Raw genomic sequence first — 20,073 nt, 5'->3', positions numbered from 1 at the left:
AGATCAAACATAAAGCAGGATTCTGTTGTTGCATTGCCTTTTTCTCGCCTCAGATGTTTCCAGAAACATTTCAGTGTACTGTTTAGCTGTAAATCACTAAGTTTTTGACCTGACCAATAGGTGCTGCTTCATTAAGATAAGAGTAGAGAATAGTTCCTACATGAAACTGCTCCCAACAAGCTCTGTGGATTATCTTGAGTAACCAGGTCATGATTTCTGGAAAGAGACATTGCTGTAGAGTTTTTTAAAGTATTTTTTTGCCGCTTTGAGCACCACAAGCCAAGAGCCATCTAGTTTTGTTACACTGGAGAGAAAGCTGACATCTCTACAACCGTGTCCCAAACACTCGCCAACTCACACCAAAACTATATGGACTGAATAACAGCACTTCAGGTACGTGGAAAATGATTTATTAAACAATTTATATTTTTTGGGGGTGTTTTTTTATGTTTTGGATGTATTTTATAATAATAATATTGATTTTTTGGGGTGTGTTTTAAAAAAAGATTTTTCTGCATTGCGCGCTTCTATTTCTCATACTGTACTATACATACTAAGTACATTTTTCAGATCATACTTACTGACTTTTACTTGAGTAACATTTGCAATACAAGGCATTTACTTGTGATGGAGTATTTTCACAGGGTGGTATTAGTACTTTTACTCAAGGATCTGAATACTTCCTCCACCGCTACAAAAAAGCCAAACATTTTCTATAGCTGCTTGTTCTTTATAAAAAGCATTTAAAAAGCAAAAATCGTAGCGTGAAGTGGATTGTGTGTTTGTCAGTGTGGTAAGTGGAAACATTACAAAACAATGCTTATTTTTGGCCTTTTTTAAAAAGTGGGTCATTTTAAAATATTGCAGAGAGGAAGCAGCCACTGTTAAATAAAGAGCTGAACACCTCCAACTCGTCAGCTACATAACCCGCTCCTTTATCCGTGCTCTGCTGCTGTGTGGAAAACTGCTCATGTGGCGGGCAGCAACAAATCCATTCGCAGTTGCTCATGTCACGATGGAAAAAGGCCAGTTATTGATCGACTTCTTTGTTAAAACAACTTAAATGTGTTTGTCTATGCTGTGAACAGATAAATCTATTGTTCTGTTGATTTCTGATAAAGTAGCAGCTCAACAAGTGTTTAGTGTTCGACCGTACTTGCTAGCACCAACAGTAATCACTGTATCTCGAAATCAGCCAGGGACTGAAATCATAGCAGTTTTTGGGACATTAAACTAAACCAGATTTTGTGTTTGAGGCTTGCTTTTGAAGTTGGAATTGATTTAATTTTTCATTTTCTGTAATAAGAAAAATGTTGAAAGGATGCCTGCTAGAGGTCTGTGACTGACATGCTGCTGCTTTTATCTTTAAAAAAGAAATCTGCTAATTTATTTAAAAAAATTCCACAGAATATGAGCGAGTAATTGTTGCAATCACTTGTCACTGACAAGTTCTTTCAATCAGCCAACCCCACCGCCTGCCCACCAAATTATAGCATTCACCATGAATGCCATTAATTAATCATAAAAGGTGCTGTTGATTCGTAGATCGAGCAAATTAATCAACCTATTAATGCTTACTTGAGAGTCTCGGCGAGGAAGAAGCTCTGCTGCACGTCATCGTAGGTCGGGTTGGAGGAGTAGACGTCCTTCACCCCCGAGAAACCTCCGCTCACCCGGCAGTACTTATCGATGGCCTGGAGGAGACGAGGAAAGGAAAAGAGGGAAGGAGGCAAAAAGATGCGCAAGTAGTGCAATAGAAATGGCGAGAAATACAAAAAGGAAGACAGAAAAAGCAATGAAGCAGAAAGAAAAAAGGCGACAGAGTGACAAAAGATCAAATGGAGAAAGAAAAACGAGAAGAAGGAAAAGGGCAAAGAGAAAAGAGTGGGGGGGGAATGGAGAGCACAATTTTAATAAGCTTACAAAAGCATGCTATAATTAATTCCTTTGCTTGTGACAGATTAGAGCAGGTCCTGGGGAGACCCGTACAGGAAACAGCAGCTGTAGAAAAATGGGAGGAAAAGAAGATTACCACAAACGCCTCCCCTGCATTTACATTTTATTCTGACATTTTCTGTTTCGTCCCTCCTCTACACAAAACGGCTTCATAATGAGGGAACACGCTCATTTGATTCACGTAACGTTGGATCTGAAGGGAGCTGCGGCATAATGGCAAAGTAAAAGTTTCCTCTAAGCGATGCAGAGCCTTCTTACAATCTCCCAATCAGGTTGTCTTTGCAGATTTCCAATGAAATGAGAGTTGATTGGAAAATATGAGCTGTTGCTTTCTAAACACATCTTCAGTTCTCAGTTTTGAGTTTTTAGCAGCTGTCTGCAGTAAAGAAAACATGTAATCTGTGCATGCATGGGCTTTAAGCTACATTCAGGGCGAGGTTGAATCTGATTTCTTTGGACATGAGATTGTCTTTAAATCCCAACACAAAGACACATGGTGTCCAGCCTTTTCAGGACAATTTTAAGCTACTTTTGTAGGTGGTTTGAATTGTAATGTAAATCCCCTCTCTGTCCATTCGCTTTGGCTTTTGAGGGTTTATCTCCGATCCCAAATGCGACAGATGTGATGTCGATGTTTCAACGACAACAAAAACAATAAAAATGGAGGAGAGCCAGACAGTCAGATAACAGCAGAGCCTGGACCATTCAAACGGTTTCATTTTCTTCACTGCAACTCGAAAAACATCCAAAATAAGCAACAATGACCAACTGCAAGTTACTGACCTGTCGCATCCAGAAAACACCTCTGCACTAAAATTCTGCACTGACAGCACATATACTCTACCAAAACTAGCCTTAGATATTGATTCACAACATTTTTCACAAATTAGAAAATTATTACTTTATTTCTGCTGACTTCCATTTTGATAAAGAAATCAAAGATATATATATTATTCAATCATTTAACCGGATAGTGAGGACTTAAATTTCTGAGGATTTAGCAAACCTCGAGGCAGACATGAAGAAATCCCGACCACCACGTTGTTAATTATGCGTAAGTTTAAGCCTTAATAAAGTTTAAACAGGTGAGATTCACCCCTGTACAGTTGTCACAAATGGGGAAATTAGCTATTGTCGCCAAAACATTTTTTGTACCTTTTGGAGCCAGCCTCAAGTGGCCATTTAAGAAACTGAAATCGTGGCGCCTCGGCTACATTTTTAAGCCCCGTAAGTTGCCGCTTGGACAGAGCAGAGGACTCTAAACACTGCTATATGCCTTTCAAAGGCGGCTGCAGAGTGAAGTTGTTGCCCTTGTTCTGGAAGAGTGACCTTGCAAGGTGTGTAAACAAACTGTGACGCACGCACCCAATGACAGGAAACGAAGAGGCCGCCCTGCAGTCTCCATGCAAGTCTGCAGCACGTTCTGAGACTGTTGACGGCATGACATCAATAAATTTACAGAGTATGTGGTGGATTTAACCTGTAAAACAATGGAAGCAGCTGTACCCAAAACTACAGCTGAATCGTTCCAAAATCACCATAGATTATCAGAACCATCTGGAAACATGGAAAATTACAGAGCAGCAGCAACAATGTAAGTAGCCAATAAAATAAAAAATAAAATACTAAACTACAATGCAGGAATTGAAGGAGCTTATAAGATCACACTTTACTGTAGTTATATTTTGACTGACTGACGCATCTACTGAAGCCGAGTGTATTGAGTCATTTCTAATTTCAATCTCCAGTCTATTCAGATTACAAGACAGATTCACTATAGCGAGATTTTCAACGTGCCATCTGGCGAGCGGTGGAGGTACTGAGGTACTGCCAGTTGTTCAGATCAAATTCAAAATTAATTTTGTGGTAATTTACAAATCTAATTCTTTTAATCTAAAAGTACTAAAAACGATGTGTGAATAAAAATGTCAAAGTAAAATAAACAACTTCAATGACTGTTTGTTACATTTAAATGTCACCACACCAACCAGGACACATCATCAGGTGGAGACAAATGTGTTTTGATACTGTCAGACGCAGTGACATGAAATGGATCAGTTTCTGAAATGTAAAAGTGATGTGGGAGGCAACCCTGAGCCGGGAAAAGCTCCAAAGCGTGTGGTGAGGAAAAATGACCCTGAATACATTAAATTTGAATTCATATCTGCAGTCAGAGATGCTGAGCTGAAAATACAGTGTGGTGAATGTGTGGAAATCCTGTCATATGAGGCGCTGAAACCATCAAAGTACCAGTGACACCTAAACATAGAGCGGTGGGGATGTGCTGGGAAGCAACGGGAATATTTCCAAAGGAAGAGGGACGGGCTGCAGACACAACAGGAAGTCATCACAACAGCCAACAGTGGCATATTTATTTTTTCTCCTTTTTTATGTTATGTTACGCTTTATTTATCATTTATTCAGTCAGAAGTGGGCCTTAAAGGTCCAGTGAACAGGATTCTGGGGAATATAATGGCAGAAATGAAAAAAAAATTAAAAAAATAAATGTTTTGTTAGTGTATAAGCACCTGAAAATCAGAATTGATGTGTTTTTGTTACCTTAAAATGAGCTGTTTATATCTACATAGGTAGTGAGTATTCATCTAATGGACAAACCAAACACTGGCTCTAGATAGATTTGTGTTTTTAGATCGGCCAACATAGTCAGAAGCCCCTCTGCAACGAACGAGGAGTGTCATAAAACAACGATTTTTAAAATCTGAGACTGCTTTATTTAGTGTTTTCACTGGTTTGAATCACGAGCTGTTTGTTTTGGAGAGAAAGAGACCTCTGTGGATAATTCTGCTCCGGCTTAAAACCTCTTGAATGTGTGGATCCGAAATAAAGTGAGGACATAAAGTTATCAGAGAAAAAAGGTGAGCCCAAATAGGAGGCGCTGAGTGAACGCCTGTCTGTTTGTGCCAAACAGCATTGGGGAAACACTGATTTGTAACATGTTTTTACCAGTTTAGTTTTTACCTTGTCTCTTTGTTTTGGAGAGGATGAGACCTCTGTGGATAATTTTTTCTACCCATAAAAAACCTCCTGAACCATGAACACTGAGTGAACTCTAACCAGAAGTTTCAGCTTGCTGCAATCTGCAACCTCACCGCTTTAATTTTTATGTATATTATCATTTTAGGAAGCCTATTTAAAATATATATATTTTTAGTATTTAAGGATGCCTTAAAAAAATGTTTAGATGCCTATTAACATCAGGTAAGAGACCACCAATGAAAACTAGCTCACCAGCTAACTCCATGTATTTACATCTATTTAACTGTGGATTAATGTTGTTTTAACATTGATTAACATTGTTCCTTCTTAAACAAATACATTACAAATGACAAAATCTACCCACATCTCACACACTGTTCCTTTAAGTAGTAAAAAGTTTAGAGACCCTGCACTATAGTAATCTTATGGATTTTCCCCAAAAGAGTGTCAAATGAGTGCGCCAGCAAAAAGCAAGAAAATGTCTTCACAGATAATAGCACTTTTTCCCCCGAGAGCACACCTCGATGATGCCCTACTGACTAAGTGTCAAGGGGCTGTTTTGACTCTGAGGAGTAAAAAAATGTAACCTCTACTAGAGAACAAGTTCAATTTGTGAGCAGGTGCTTCCCCCTTCTGCACACACACACACACACACACACACACACACACACACACACACACACACACACACAATAACGAGTCAGCAATACCTCATTTAAAATGCAGCGGTCGTCCAGCTGGTGACTCTGACACTATGCTATTACTGTACCTGTGTGCTCTATTGATTTGCGATGAGAACTTGTTACAGTGAAATTGGTGCCTCCATAAAAATTCTGTCTGCATTACACTCCTGCTCATACCTTATTGACTTTCACTATTAACGCATGTAATTGAAAGCATTATCTCTGTCCTTGTCTTTCAGTGTCTCTCTCTCTCTCTCACACACACACACACACACACACACACACACACACACACACACACACACACACACACACACACACACATAAATGTCTTCTCCTTCCATCCTGCCCTCGGGTGACCGTTTTGCTGTCAGCAGATTTCCATCGCAAGGAGTTTGGACCTTAACGCCTGTTATTCATGGACTGCTGCGTGCAACGTGTATTTGCCCTTCTGGATCCACACTGCAGTGTCCCGCAACAGCCTGCACAACACACACTCAGACACACACGCTGACACACACGCAGACACACATAAACACACACATACACTCAGACACCGGTATCAAGCCGAGTATATCCTTCATTAAGTCTGGGTGCTTAAAAGACAATGCCAATGCAAAAGTGCAAAAAACTGTAGTTCCTCTAATGGCCACTTGGGGCTGGCTCAAAAGACAAAAAAAGATAAAGGCACAATTATGCTCAATGTTACACATGGAGCTGGAGACAGACGGAGACTTTTGTCTGTTCTGTGTTCATTTTGTCTGGATTTGAGCACATTTTCTGCATGATGAAGAGATTTACATTAAAAACAAAAAATGGTTTATAGAAATATGTGGTGAAATTAGCGTAAAGAATTCTCTGTCCTCATTTTGAGATGTATATAACGGCTGCACAGACCTCCGTTGTCTACAACTCCACCTCTGTTAAAAGGCTTTATTTTATTAACGTAATCTCGTTTGTTGTTGTGAATTTTTCACCCCATCTTCTCGTGCCATCTATTGGCTATATCTGTGCTAAAATAAAAGACGCATGGAGGAGAGCGGTGATGTTTACAACATTATAAATAGACAGATCTATTTCCTTATGTAAAGGAGCATAAATGAGCCTTATATCCACACAGAAACAACATGTCAAAGTACCCATCTTTACAGAAGAAATAAACATTTTGCAGCTCGGTAGAGAAAATTGTTTTGATCGCTTCAGCTGATTGCCAATTTCATGACAACTGTATGGTGAGATCTGATATAACTCACCTATTTATATTCTATAATTGTGTGTAATTAAGGTCACCGCCGCTTTGACTGACAGGCTGTCTACGAGACATCATCACAGTCTGTAGCCCATTTTACATCGCCTGTTCAAGGTGGGAATGCTGCACTACTGACTCCTCCACTGCTCCATACTCTTGTCCAAATATGGCCACTACTGGCCCCAAAAAAGCAAGATGGCAACCGCCGAAATGCTGAAATCAAGGCTTCAGAACAGAAGTCAACCAACCAACCAATGGGTGATGTCACCGTAGCAACATCCATTATTTCATACAGCGTGGGAACTTCAAATAACCCTATTGGGTTACAGTATTTTCCCAGTAAAACTGTACCCATAAATGTAGAACACACACACACACACACACACACACACACACACACACACACACACACACACGAACACACACACAACGACCATCTGTTCTAAATAAATTATCCGATAAAAAGTCTACCTGTAGGAGAAGGAGGAGGAGGAGGAGGAGGAGCAGCGTGTCTGCAGCTGCTAAGTGAGGACACATGTCACATTACAGCAGCTGGGCTTCACCTACACACACTCAAACACACAAACTGCACACACAAACAAAAAACAACTGACGCATGGTCTATGTGTGGCACATACAAAAAACCAAAATCTCTCTCTCTCTCTCACACACTCTCACACACACACACGCACGCACGCACGCACACACACACACACACACACACACACACACACACACACACACACACACACACAGAGTAGTGAAAGCGAGCCAGTGATAATGGCTGCTGTGAGAAGAGGAAGCGTGACAAACAGAGGCAGGTTCAGTGCAGCAGATTGATGCAGCTGGGGTGCATGGTGAGTGTGTGTGTGTGTGAGTGTGTGTGTGCCTGTGTGTGTGTGTGTGTGTGTGTGTGTGTGTATGTGTGTGCGCATGTGTGCGTGCGTGTGTGGGGGATAAAGAGAACAACAGAAGAAGAGAGGAGGACGTCAAGCTTCGTGTGAACATAGAGAGAGCCTCAGGTGTTGTGTGAGAAAATTCTCTGTGTGTGTGTGTGTGTCTGTGAAAGAAACGAGAAAGAAACATGAAAAGACAAACCAATACAGAAAAGAACGATTTTTAGAGATCATTTTTATCAGAGATCATGCAGTAAGCTAAGAATCTGAGATGGCCCAAATCCATTCTAAATACTAAACTCTTGGCAGGTTTTGAGTTTGCAAACTGAAAAAGTCACAAAATAAAAGTCTACTAGAACAAAGTCAGTTAATGGTAGGTAAGTAAGTTTTTACACTAATTGAAAAAACAGTAGACTATTAAGATTAGTATCTGCTGCATACAGTGTACAGTTAATACAGTATGGAATGGGGACACAGCAGTGAAGGTGTGTATCTAGAGCTGCTTCTGAACTGAAGAACCAGGGATTTTTGTGGAGGATTTAGCATTATTAAATTCCTAGAAGATGATGTTTTAACCTACTGGAGACTGCACGTTTGTAGTGTTAAAACATTTGGATAACCAGAATTATGTAATGCTTACAAATGTATTTTTTCAGGTGTGGGCCTAACAGGCCTTAGCCCACCAACTTGTACAACCGGCCATTCTACAAGAGAACAAATTTTCCCTTAACTTTTATTCCTTATTATTCAAATTCACAATAAAGACTGAATAAAATGTTTCTAAACACAACATTTAAAAAATATATATATATATTTATTTGAAGTTATTATTATTATTATTATTATTAATATATTTTTTCAAAGTTAGAGTACATGGTTAGCAATGGACTTGACATGACATTATTCAACGTGGATTCATTAAATGACAAAATTAGTCATGATTCCTTTGATCTGACGACCTTTACGGACATATTTGGACTTCAAAGATAAGGAGTTCCCATTCATTTTTTTTGTCTCTCTTTTACCATGCCGGTGAATCTGAAAGAATTAATTTGGTGCTTTTAGTTTTCTGTAAAATGCACTGAAATCATTGAATTTTGTAGACTTTAACTGAGCTGATGATGTGATGCATGTCCATATTAACAAAAGCAGTGATCTCTCTCTCCCCTGCAATCAGCTTCCACCCAGATCATCTGAACAAGACCAAAAAGGCAAAAACTTATGTTAAGCAGGTAACTTTGAACTTTTACATGCATGGTAAGATCAACAATAAGATATTTATTGTCTTTATTTAACTTTTGAAAACTGATTTGAAAATACCTCATCATTTATGACCCCAAAAAAAAAAAGTTTCCAGCATCCCAAATCTGCAGAAAGTAAATTTGCTTTTTTTTTCTTACCCAAATAATATAAAGACAAGATTAAATACACAAACCCTATCAGACATAATCTTTTCCTACAATTTGAAATGTGAACTTTACTTAAACTCAGTGAAATTAATTAAAAAAAAGCAACCTAAAAATTAAATAAGATCAGCACAACATGTCGGCTCTGTCACCTTCATTAATATGCATGCGTATGTGCATAATTAAATAATGCAACAGAGGCAAAGCTGAGCCCTTCAGCAGCGGCTCTCTTTAGTGTCACTCATACTCGGCACAATCATGCATCGTAAACACACTTTGCCAAATGTATTTGCTTTCCGCACAAGCACGTACGCACTTACTCCCACTCAGAAAAACAAAGAGAAGTAGTTTCACTGCTTCGAAATGGAGGAAAAATAGGTGACAAGAAGATTGGCAGGAGAAAGAGGGAAAAATGGAGAGTATGAAAAGAGTAGGAGAGTTAGAAAAAAAAAGATGACAAGCAAGCCGGTTGAGATTTAGACAGACACATCGGCTGCTGTGTAGAAGACAAGCTCTCTAATCCTCTGTTAGGAGAGGAGCAGAGGAGTGAAAAGGAGAGAGTGCTTTTATTTCTGTTCTACTTTCAGAAAGCATTTCATTTTTAAACACAAGGGGAAGAATAAATAACTAATAACACCTGAAAGAAGCACATTCACCTGCGAGCTCCACTGTGAGGTCAGAATCTCTTCTGACCAGGGTTCATACGCTTTTACCAAAACATTTCTTTGACTTTTTAATGACTTTGAGGCAAATTTTAAATACCAATAATTCTCTAAAACAGCCATTTATACTACTTACTTGCCTTTTTTTAAAAAATAAAAATGAAATGGAAAAAAATTGGAAATTTTTTATTTATTTTTCTTCTTTTTCAAAATGTTGGTTCCTTCTTTCCTCTTAAAATATTTTGTCTGTATTTATAGAAAACATTTTAGGAAACTTTTTCTTTTTTGTTAAATTTTGAAAGGCATGTTTTATTTAAAAATCACAAAAATTACACTATTTATCACAGCCAGAAAATCTAAAAACAAAATCCGTGATCCCTGAGCACATTATGTGTTATTATACAGGTTTGTGAAACAAAAGTCTGACTTCTCCAAAACTTTCTGGGCATGTCTAGTTTTCGAATGCCTGGAAATTACTACCAGCAAATTCCATGGCTTTTCCATGTTTTTCATGACCGTATGAACCCTGTATGACACTGCTACAGTCTCCACATACACAGACCTGAAAACACGATAAGAAACTGGAAGATAACACTTCACGAGACCTGCACTAAATCTGGTTTCTGAGCTCAAATGGAGCTGGAAACAACTCTGGCTGTCTTGGGCACGGGGGAGAAAAGGCATGAAAACAGCTTTTTATTTTTCCAGAGAGACACATGAAGACTTGCAATTACCCGCAGTCTGACCCTCTGATTCAAACTCATCTACTGACTCAAAAGTCAATATTAAATCACAGTTTAAAATGCAGCAAAACAGACTTGGATCACTGCTTCAATACTTTTCAATGGACACAAAGCATATAAAGGAATATAAAGAAGCTGTGACATTTGACTTGATCGCAAAGCAACGGAATCAAATTTAAAAAAAGTCATTCTTAGGGGGATATTACCTTAGAATACTTCCTCTCTAATGATAAAGCCCAGAGTTTAATGGTGCAAATGAAATTACTTTATCTGCAACTGCAATCGCTAACGGGTGAGAGCATAAACCTGCCAGCTGTTAAGATTCTTTCATTTCATCTACGACTGTGCTTTTAATACATCACTTAATGCCACAAAGCAAAGTGAATGTTCTCATATTTCTAAGTGCCTCCTAGATCAACAGCGAATTCATCCAAAGCTGAACTTTCCAACATTCACCCACTGTAAGTAAAAATCACAAATGTACTCTCTACGCTCACTTCAGGCTACACACTGTGCTGCAACGGCCTGAAACAGCACAGAGAAAACTACAGCTGGACACTGGTTTAAAATATTATCTCTTTTGGCTCAAAAAATCAAAGATGGCGACAGCTACAATGTCGCATCAAGGCTTTAAACAAAAGTTCACAAACCAACAGGGGACGTCACAGTGGCTCGGCCCATTATTTTATACAGTCTATGATTTATTCAGCATAATAGCTATGCAAGAATAGCTTTTTTTCAGTTTATTTGTAAGAGCTTTGTATATGTTTCTGTTTTTCTTATTTCTGGAAAACCAAATAAATATAATTTTCAAAAACAAACAAACAAAAAAAGAACAAAAAACAACAACAAATCAAACGTACAAACTAGATCCATCCTGGAGGCTTCCTTTGGATCATTACAAACATGCGTATATAATAAATTAAGAAATAAAATAAAAAAATATATTAATAAACACATAATTAATTAAAGAATAAAAAGAAATGAAAAATATAAAGTCAGTGATCTTCAAATTTCAGTTAGAGATGCAAATAAAATACTACTTTAAAAAAGCACTCATTACCGTACCTAAAGATCTTTATTTAAACCGTTATGCATCATTTACCCCGGTGTAATTAATTGTAGATGGATTTCTGACTATTATTAGACCACGTTTCCCATAAACTTCACTGAATCCTGCTCCCTCTCTCCCCTGTGATGCTCTGTGTGCTTTGTTTTCAAGAGTGTGACATGCGAGCAACAGCTGATGATCGATGGAGTGAACTTTTCCATTAGACTTTTGGTTTTTCATTTAGTTCACAACTCTGAAAAGCCCTTTTTGTTTTTTTCGTTTTTCTTGTTCACCTCTACTTGTTTTGAGCCGCAGAGCAAATCCGACAGATGTCTCACCAGATTCTTCAGCAACACAAAATGAAGATGGGATTTTTTTACAGCAGTTGAAATGATAAAATGTCTGTTATTTACCTGAGCCGCCTCCCAGCCCCACTGCCGATATTTGGGATCGTGGGTGAACCTCCACATGTACCAGTAGGTCTCGATGACCTCCGGCCGCAGGATGTAGTACTTTTCGTTCTGCCGTACGGCCACCGCCTCCAGGCCGCTGTCGAACTTAAAGGCCTCCGGGCCGAGCTTCAATACTTTGGGGGGGAGAAGAGGAAGATGGAGGTGCAGAAGAGTAGAGGAAAGAGGGGAGGGGACAAGAGGGGACACAGAGGAGGGAAAAGAAAGGAACGGAGGCAACAAGACACTGGTTAGATGGAGGAAAGTTTACCACAGTTCATCTACTCTTCCAACAGAGCTAATAACGTGTACCAACTTTCAGATTACGGATACTGTCACAGCAAACCTGCACACATTTGCCAGTTAAGTGGAGATGGGGCTCAGGACTTGGGATTGTACAGCATTGTAACATATTTAATTTTTATTGTGCACATATTTGTTAATGTTGGGGGGTGGAGGGGGGCAAAATGGTTTTAGGATGTAAGAATGACTGTGCCCTGATCATTTAATAGCAGCAATTTTGCACAAATTTGAGATTTTTTAGGTGAAGTGGGATACAGGAGAATAATGTTTGTAAAGTTTTATGAAGTGATGTTTTGTACTTTATTTAATCAAATTGTGTCGTTAATTTATTTATTCCACCTACCTGCCCAGGGACTATGGGTGGACAACAGCAACATTGCTTAAACCTGGTACACTGCATCTCTCCTTGCTTTATATAGAGTTATTGTTTTATTGTCCCTGTCTAAATAAAATGACGTTACATCACCACATACTACCCACGTAGTTTTGGTACAAAGCCTGTCGAAAATCGGCCAAGTATCCATTGTGCGATGGACATTAAGACTGTGGAAAATGAATGGATAGTGCATGTTTCATGCGTCAGACCTGACTGTGTGTGAGTATCAGGAGCACACTGTGATGTAACTCATAGCTACCCATTGTCTGCTTGTGAAGGTTTTGATTCATAACCCTTGTCTACAGAACTTTTTTTTTTAAAAATTTTGCTTGACTTATTTTCTACCCCTTTTCTATTTTAATGTTTTATTATTATTATTATTTAATTACCCTACCCTTTTTTTCTTTTCTCTATCTATTAATTTGTTTCGTTCATTTTATTTTCTATTTATTTATTTTCTAAATTTCATTTCTTTCTTTATTTATCAACTTATTTATTTACTTATTTTCCCTTTTTACATGATTGAAAGGTCTTCATGTTCATTTGGTTGTGTATATTGTTTTGCATGTTCACATAAACCAATAAAAAGAGACTTACAAAAAAAAAAAAATACTGTGGAAAATTACTGAGAAAATGAAGGAGGTGGTGACAGACAGCACTGTCACTGAAAGGACTAAAATACACTGACACACACGCACGCATGCACGCACACACACACTGGTTGCCATGACTGCTCATTAAAAACTAACAAACTCAACTTTGGACAGCCTGACCGCTGCTATCAAACTCCCCGCCACCAAACCAGAAAGTTCTCTCTTCCCCCCCCTCTCTCTCCATCTTCATTTGTTGCCATGGCAACCTCTCCTCTTTCTCTCAGCAACCTCACGATTTCTGTCTAACGCACTTACAATCATGATGCAAGATCACACGCTGGTGTTTCTTTGCTGACAACTTATTGATCCTCGCCGGGGAAAACATCCCGAGCAGGTATTTTTTAAAGGTCTCCTTTGAATGGATGAGATATTTACGCTTCCAGCAGCTGAAAATGTAATACCTACGAGAAAAGAAACATAACCAATCGACCTACCAGGCTCTCGAAAAAATAGTATTCCTGAGACAGATGCAGTGAATTTATTGTCCTTTCGGTAGTTTTATTGCTTTTTCTAAATATCACTCCAGCTGCACAACAAATCACTTTGGGGGATCAAACAAAATAAATCAGTTCCTAAACTTGAGAAATTAAAATTCACTCTCAGGGACTCTAAAGATTTTAAAAAAAAAAAAAAAAAAAGTCAATGCTTAATAATTAACAATTATTTCAACAGCTTTTACACACTCCCTCTTGAATGGCAGAGAAATATTATGTAATTACTCAATATTACTATTTACTCTCAAAAGTTTTACCTACAAGACCTTCTCTCCTTTTAACCTTCTTTTCTTTTGTTTATTTATTCTCTTTTTTCAACTCTTTTTTAATATCAAATCAATGTTATTGAGTGTTGAACTGTGCTTTTATGGACTTTCAAGGTAGGGTGGGAGGGGATGGGTTGTTAAAGAAAAGAAGAGTGGAAGGAAAAATAGTTTTAATTGTAAGACTGTATGATTCAAATAAATCAAATAAAACTAAAGTCTGGTTTGAAGCACTAGTTAATTTGATGCAGCGTTTTCATCAAAAATTGTTTCTGGCTGATAACGTTACCTCTGGCCCTTCTCACACGTTATTTGAAAAATATCAGCTTTTGCCATCACACAGAAGATTTAGAGTCCCACAGGCTCAGCTGAACAGGTTGAGAAATTAATTTGTTCCTCAGTCTGTCAACCTTTTAAATCAGAGTGTGGCTTCTAAATCGCTTTGGTCGAACACTGAATGTAAAAGGCAGTGAGTGATATGCTGCACTGGACCCACTTTTTGTGATGTTTATTGTGATTTGCAGCATTTGTTGTATTACTTTTGTTGATTCTTGTTTGTATTTTTAGTATTTATGTGAAACTTAAATATCTTAAACATCCCAGGACAAATTTCAGAATTTTCTTCTGTCATTAAACTGCAATCAGCAGATCAGTGTATTAGGTACTTAAACCAAGGACTGACAAAAAAGAGTGTTTCTGTTGATAACATCCACATCTTTTGACAATGAAAACACTGTGAAATGCAAAAAAATAGATGATCTAAAGTGTAACGAACTGATATAAACCACACTGCTTGGCTGAGGATTAGGTTTTGAGGTCACAGGCATGCAATTACAGCGCATTATAGCAGTAACAATATCGGCTTAAATGTAAGAATCACCACTGTTATAAAAGGTAAAATAATATCATCTTGTTATCACCTTAAAAATTATTCTTATTATTATTATATAAATATATATTTTTAATTTTAGAACCTAAAAGATTAGCAATTTTTGAACACCATAGAACAGAGATGGTCAAACACATAGGCCTTGATTTATCTATTTTTCTATGATATGTTTTAGTATAGAAGCAATTTTAATTAATTAATCTATTTAAATTTTTATTTTTATTTTTTATAAATGTGATAGATGTAATTTTGATATTTATTTCCAATTTTTGTACAGGATGTTTTTCTGAACACTTGTGGAGATTTGTTTTCTTCAAATAGGCTCCTCATTGTGATTCATTGCTCTCATACCTCCTGCATTCACTTCAGTCAGGATTGGGTGAGAACTGCCAGGTTTAGAAATCATTTGCTTTATTCTTGTCCCCCTTTTTGCACCCTGATGAAGACCTTAGGGTTGAAACTGGTCGGTGTTTTCATGCAAGTCGCAATGTTTTAAATAAAGGCTTTTAAACTGAATAGAAGTACATTTGTTGCTGCTCCACACGAGTGCCTCAAGATCGATTTTTTCCTTCTAATATCTTAAGTTTAGTATTTTTTTTCCCAAATATTTAGCTTTACAGACGATCTGTACTGTTCAATCATGCCAGTTTAATTCAGAATCAAAGTGTGTGTGTGTGTGTGTGTGTGTGTGTGTGTGTGTGTGTGTGTGTGTGTGTGTCTCCCTCCTCACCCGTCCTGTCGTAAGACTCGTGGCAGGTGTGTGCGATCTCGGCTCCCAGCTGCAGGTAGTGTCCGGCCTTGTCGTCGGGCGAGCCGTCAGCGCCCAATGCAAACATGCCGCCGGCGAAGCAGGCCAGGTGGCCCATCTTCCTCTCCAGGTGGCCGTTCTTCCACTCACCAATGAACGTCAGACCGCCATTAGATTTGCGAATCAGGTGGCGCTCGATAGCCTTGAGGGAGAAAGTGTGTGTTGGTTAAATGAGAATGTATTTAGGTAAAAGTGTGAACGTTTGTTGGAAAATAAGTTGGAATGAAGCAGTATGTTTTCAGTGAGAATGTGGACAGAGGTTCCACATAAAATATTAGGTGTATGTGTGTGTGTATTTGTATGCAGGTAGAGATTAAAACAGCACATCAAGTTGTGTGAAATGTGTGTGTTTGCGTGAGAATATGGATTTTGGAAGAGATAAGGTCAGAAATGTGGAATGACAGTGTTTATTATAGAGAGAATGTGAATGGAGGTTATGAATGGAATTTTAAGTGTATACGTGCGTGTAAATGTATTAATGGGGTTAAGGTGTGTGAAGGGGGCATTGACATTTAGTGCATGTGTAAGAGGGCAGGGAAGAAGAAGAAAACAGGACAAGGAGAGCGTAGAATTAAAAATCCAGCCACATCCCTCAACCTCCGCTCTGCAGCGTCTGTTCTGCTCACTCTGTGACACTCTCGATGACTGACAGACATCTGCATCAGCCACAGACCACTAACATCTGCATCAGCCACAGACCACTAACATCTGCATCAGCCACAGACCACTAACATCTGCATCAGCCACAGACCACTAACATCTGCATCAGCCACAGACCACTAACATCGGCTCCCCGCTGAATCCACCTTCCTTTATTAGCAAAAACAACCTCTATTTTGTAACCTACAAACTAGGCTTGTGCGGTATCACGGTATTATAGGGTATTTAAAAAACCCAAAGGCATGTTTTTATTAATACCGTCATATATATAGGCAGTCCTCTTTCTATGTATGTAGTGCACAGCACGCACCACCAGAGCTCAGTCTTCAGTCTCTACTGATGAAACAGGCAGCTGAGCTGAAAGACTCAGCGACACCTAGTGGTGGAGGAATAAATTACAGGACTATAAACGGCCAGCGACCAGCAGAGCGAGACCGCGGGAATAACAACATGTTTATTTTTTATATGTAACTTGGAGAATTAAGGATTTATTTTGAACAAACCAGAGCTGGTGATTATTGTAACATAATGACTACATTACTAGTTACCAAGATGGTTTGGGTGAGTTTTTTGTTTCTGTCAAGTTTGAATGAAGTGTGTTTTATGATGAGTTAGAAGGCATTTAAGCTTCATCAGTCTTCTGTGACCAAGTGAAAGTTTATAAGGTGAACAGTTGCATTTAAGGAAATAATAAAATTAGGAGTAAGAATATCAATATTCTTTTTTTTTTATTTTTCAAAGATATTTTTGGGGCTTTTTTGGCCTTTATTTGATAGGACATAGAGTATTTATGAAAGGGGGAGAGACAGGGGACGGCATGAAGCAAAGGGCCGAGGCCAGAGTCAAACCCACGACGGCTGCGGCGAGGACTCAGCCTCTGCACATGGTCCCGCTCTATCCACTGAGGCACAGATGCCCCTAAGAATATCAATATTCTTAACATTTCCTGTGTCTCTAGTGTTTGTTTATTAGTCTAAAAAGCTGAAAGTAAGTATCACACTTGCCACCTAGGAGGTGGGGTGGGGGTGTCGGCGCCGCACACTTACACTGTCATACACAGTTCACCCCGGTGAAATTTCAGGAGGGTATGAAGGTATGAGAAAAATTCAACACTGCCCATACCTACTATGAACCTAATTAACATACTATAAATATAAAACAAACCAAAAAAAAGAAAAAAAAATACTAAGTTCTTGCAATTAGTGGAGGCATTTCTAGCCAAGTTGCTCGTTTGTCTTTTATCCCATGTTTTTGAAAGAAATCAAACTAATTTTCTCCAGATTCAGAGGTTTAAATACCTGTAAAAGACATCTGAATGGAACACAAGTAAAGTGACGTCCATCCAGGATTTAAAGGGTTAAAAGGGAATGTCTTTGTTTAAAACTCATGCAGAAAACATCTGATAACATTGTACCTCGATGGCGTCATCATAGGTCTTGCGGGCCTCTGTGTCGGTCTTGTCTGACATGAGCCACGCCTTCAGCAGGTACTCGTAAAAACTGTCGCCAAGTCCTCCAACTGAGGTGTGATCTGCAGAGAGGGAGGAGAAATAAAAAGGGTTAAAAAGTGCGAAACACGGCAGAGGAAAAAGGAAAAGCAGCGAGAAACAGACAAATAAGAAAGCCAAAGTGAATTATTCATTCTTCGACTTTGCCTGAAAGTCACTGGCAGAGAAACATATGGCATCAAAAGCATCCATCGAAAACCCAGGCTGGTTTTCTTCTTCCACACCCACAATATATTGGCAGCATTTTTTCCCCCACTCACTTCCCGTTTTTTTGTTTACCGTTTCCCTGATGGGCTCACATTTCACTGTCCCCAATTGTCCCCTTGAAAGTTTACACAGCTTTCATGGCTGTCCTAATTTGCAGGACACCACATAGAGAAGATGGGACGCAGCCAGCTCTCGTTCTGACCAGACTGTGAAAATAACTTATTTTCTCCAGAGGGACTTTTGAGCCCCACTTGATCTGATTTTTTATAATGACACTTTGGTCTGTTTCAGGGGCAATTTCACTGACCTATAGAGGAATTACCAACTATATCACACAAAGAAAATAACTTGTGCATTTAAAATTTGCCCAAGAGTACCAGTATGACAGAAGATACGATACATTTTTCACTTTTCTGAAAAAGCACATATGGTTTGATTGCTTTTGTTAATTTGGTTTTGTGAATTACACATAAATCATTGGCAAAAGTACTGATACATCTTTCACTGCTGTGCAATATTCAGAGTTACTTTAAACTGAACAAATTAAGTAAATGGGTCATAAATTCTCCAGTTTTATGGGGGAAAGTTCAATACTCCTCTGATCATTTCCTGAAAGGGATAATTTAGACTTTTTGAAGTGGGGTTGTTTAAGGTACTTGAGTGTATTACATGTGGTAGGTGGTAACTGGCCCAGTTTGTAGAAGCAAACAAGAGTCCAACCTGGAGGATAAGAAACGTACTGCTGTGGAGGGGCAGCATCAGACAGAACATATTTAACAGCCTAATTCATAGTTATTATATATATATATATGTCTATAATTTCAATTGTTTCAATTTTTTTGTGTTAAGGATGTTTATCAATCCTGCATAATGAACCTTTGAAGTGCTAAAAGTAAATAACTCCTTATGCAAAATGGCTAATGTCAGAATAATGTATACTAAATTATTGTGCTATAATTACTGATGCATTCACGTGTTCATCACTTTAAAGTTGCACCTCGTAAAGGTGGAGCTAATCTTGTTTGTTTTGTTGATCATATTTTGTATTAATAATCTCAATCTGCAAAGTCACTAAAGATATCAAATAAATGTAGAGGAGTAAAAATTACACTATTTCCCACTGAAATGTAGCTATAGAAGAATAATGTAGAAGAAAAGGGCATTACTCGAGTAAAAACAGTAGTTGAGTACATGTACTTTGTAAGTACCACCGATGCCTCTCGCTGCATTATCTCAAAAGTCTTATTGAGGCAGCAATCTGGGATGAAAATGGATTAATTTACCTTCGACTTCACCGGATGAAACTGTTATATCCGTCATCCTCTGCGTGTGACTATCTCTTCAGCTCTGTGTAATCATATTCGATATCTGATGCAGATTCTTTGTGTTTCATCTAAAGAGATTCTTTTCTGTTTGTGATTAACATGCCCGTAGGTAAATGGGAAGATCGGAAAAAAGGATGGGGACGAGAAAAAGATGAAGAAGCAATGAATTATTCATCTTTTGTCACACGGAGAGCACAAACCGCACAAACAACCTTGGAGTCATCACCAAAGGCAGAGTGTGCTGATGTGTGCGTTTGAGTGTTCATGTTAGTGATCAAGAAAACTACTTTAAAATGTGCATATTGAAACATGGTAAAGATTTACTCACATTTTGTAAACATAAATGAATAAATGAGCTGAAATCCTTTTGAAACTGTTCTGAAATTGATGTAATAAAAGTATTTATTGTTGGTGAGCCAATCAAAGAGACTGTAGGACAATTAGGATGGCAATATCAAGTCTGTGTGTCTGTTATTTAGAGTATTTTAGGACTCAT

At 38.4% G+C, this 20,073-nt stretch overlaps 1 protein-coding gene across 3 annotated transcripts in view; it reads right to left on the bottom strand.

The window, feature by feature from the left end:
- The window catches only part of man1a2 (mannosidase, alpha, class 1A, member 2), a 203,625-nt gene that overhangs the window by 27,810 nt on the left and 155,742 nt on the right, over positions 1-20,073 (bottom strand). For all 3 annotated transcript variants that reach the window (XM_088083570.1, XM_088083571.1, XM_042494453.2), the window contains exons 10-13: positions 17,953-18,068; positions 15,801-16,020; positions 12,057-12,229; positions 1,579-1,694 (exon numbers count right to left, since the gene is read on the bottom strand). In XM_088083570.1, the coding sequence (XP_087939696.1) occupies positions 1,579-1,694; positions 12,057-12,229; positions 15,801-16,020; positions 17,953-18,068 (625 nt within the window). The remainder of the gene's footprint in view (positions 1-1,578; positions 1,695-12,056; positions 12,230-15,800; positions 16,021-17,952; positions 18,069-20,073) is intronic.

This window comes from Plectropomus leopardus, chromosome 10 (assembly GCF_026936395.1).
Source record: "Plectropomus leopardus strain MGB_pleo_1.0 chromosome 10, ASM2693639v1, whole genome shotgun sequence".
NCBI lineage: Eukaryota > Metazoa > Chordata > Actinopteri > Perciformes > Serranidae > Plectropomus > Plectropomus leopardus.
The sequence above is the reverse complement of the archived record's forward strand: the minus strand, read 5'-3'. Positions and strand labels throughout refer to the sequence as shown.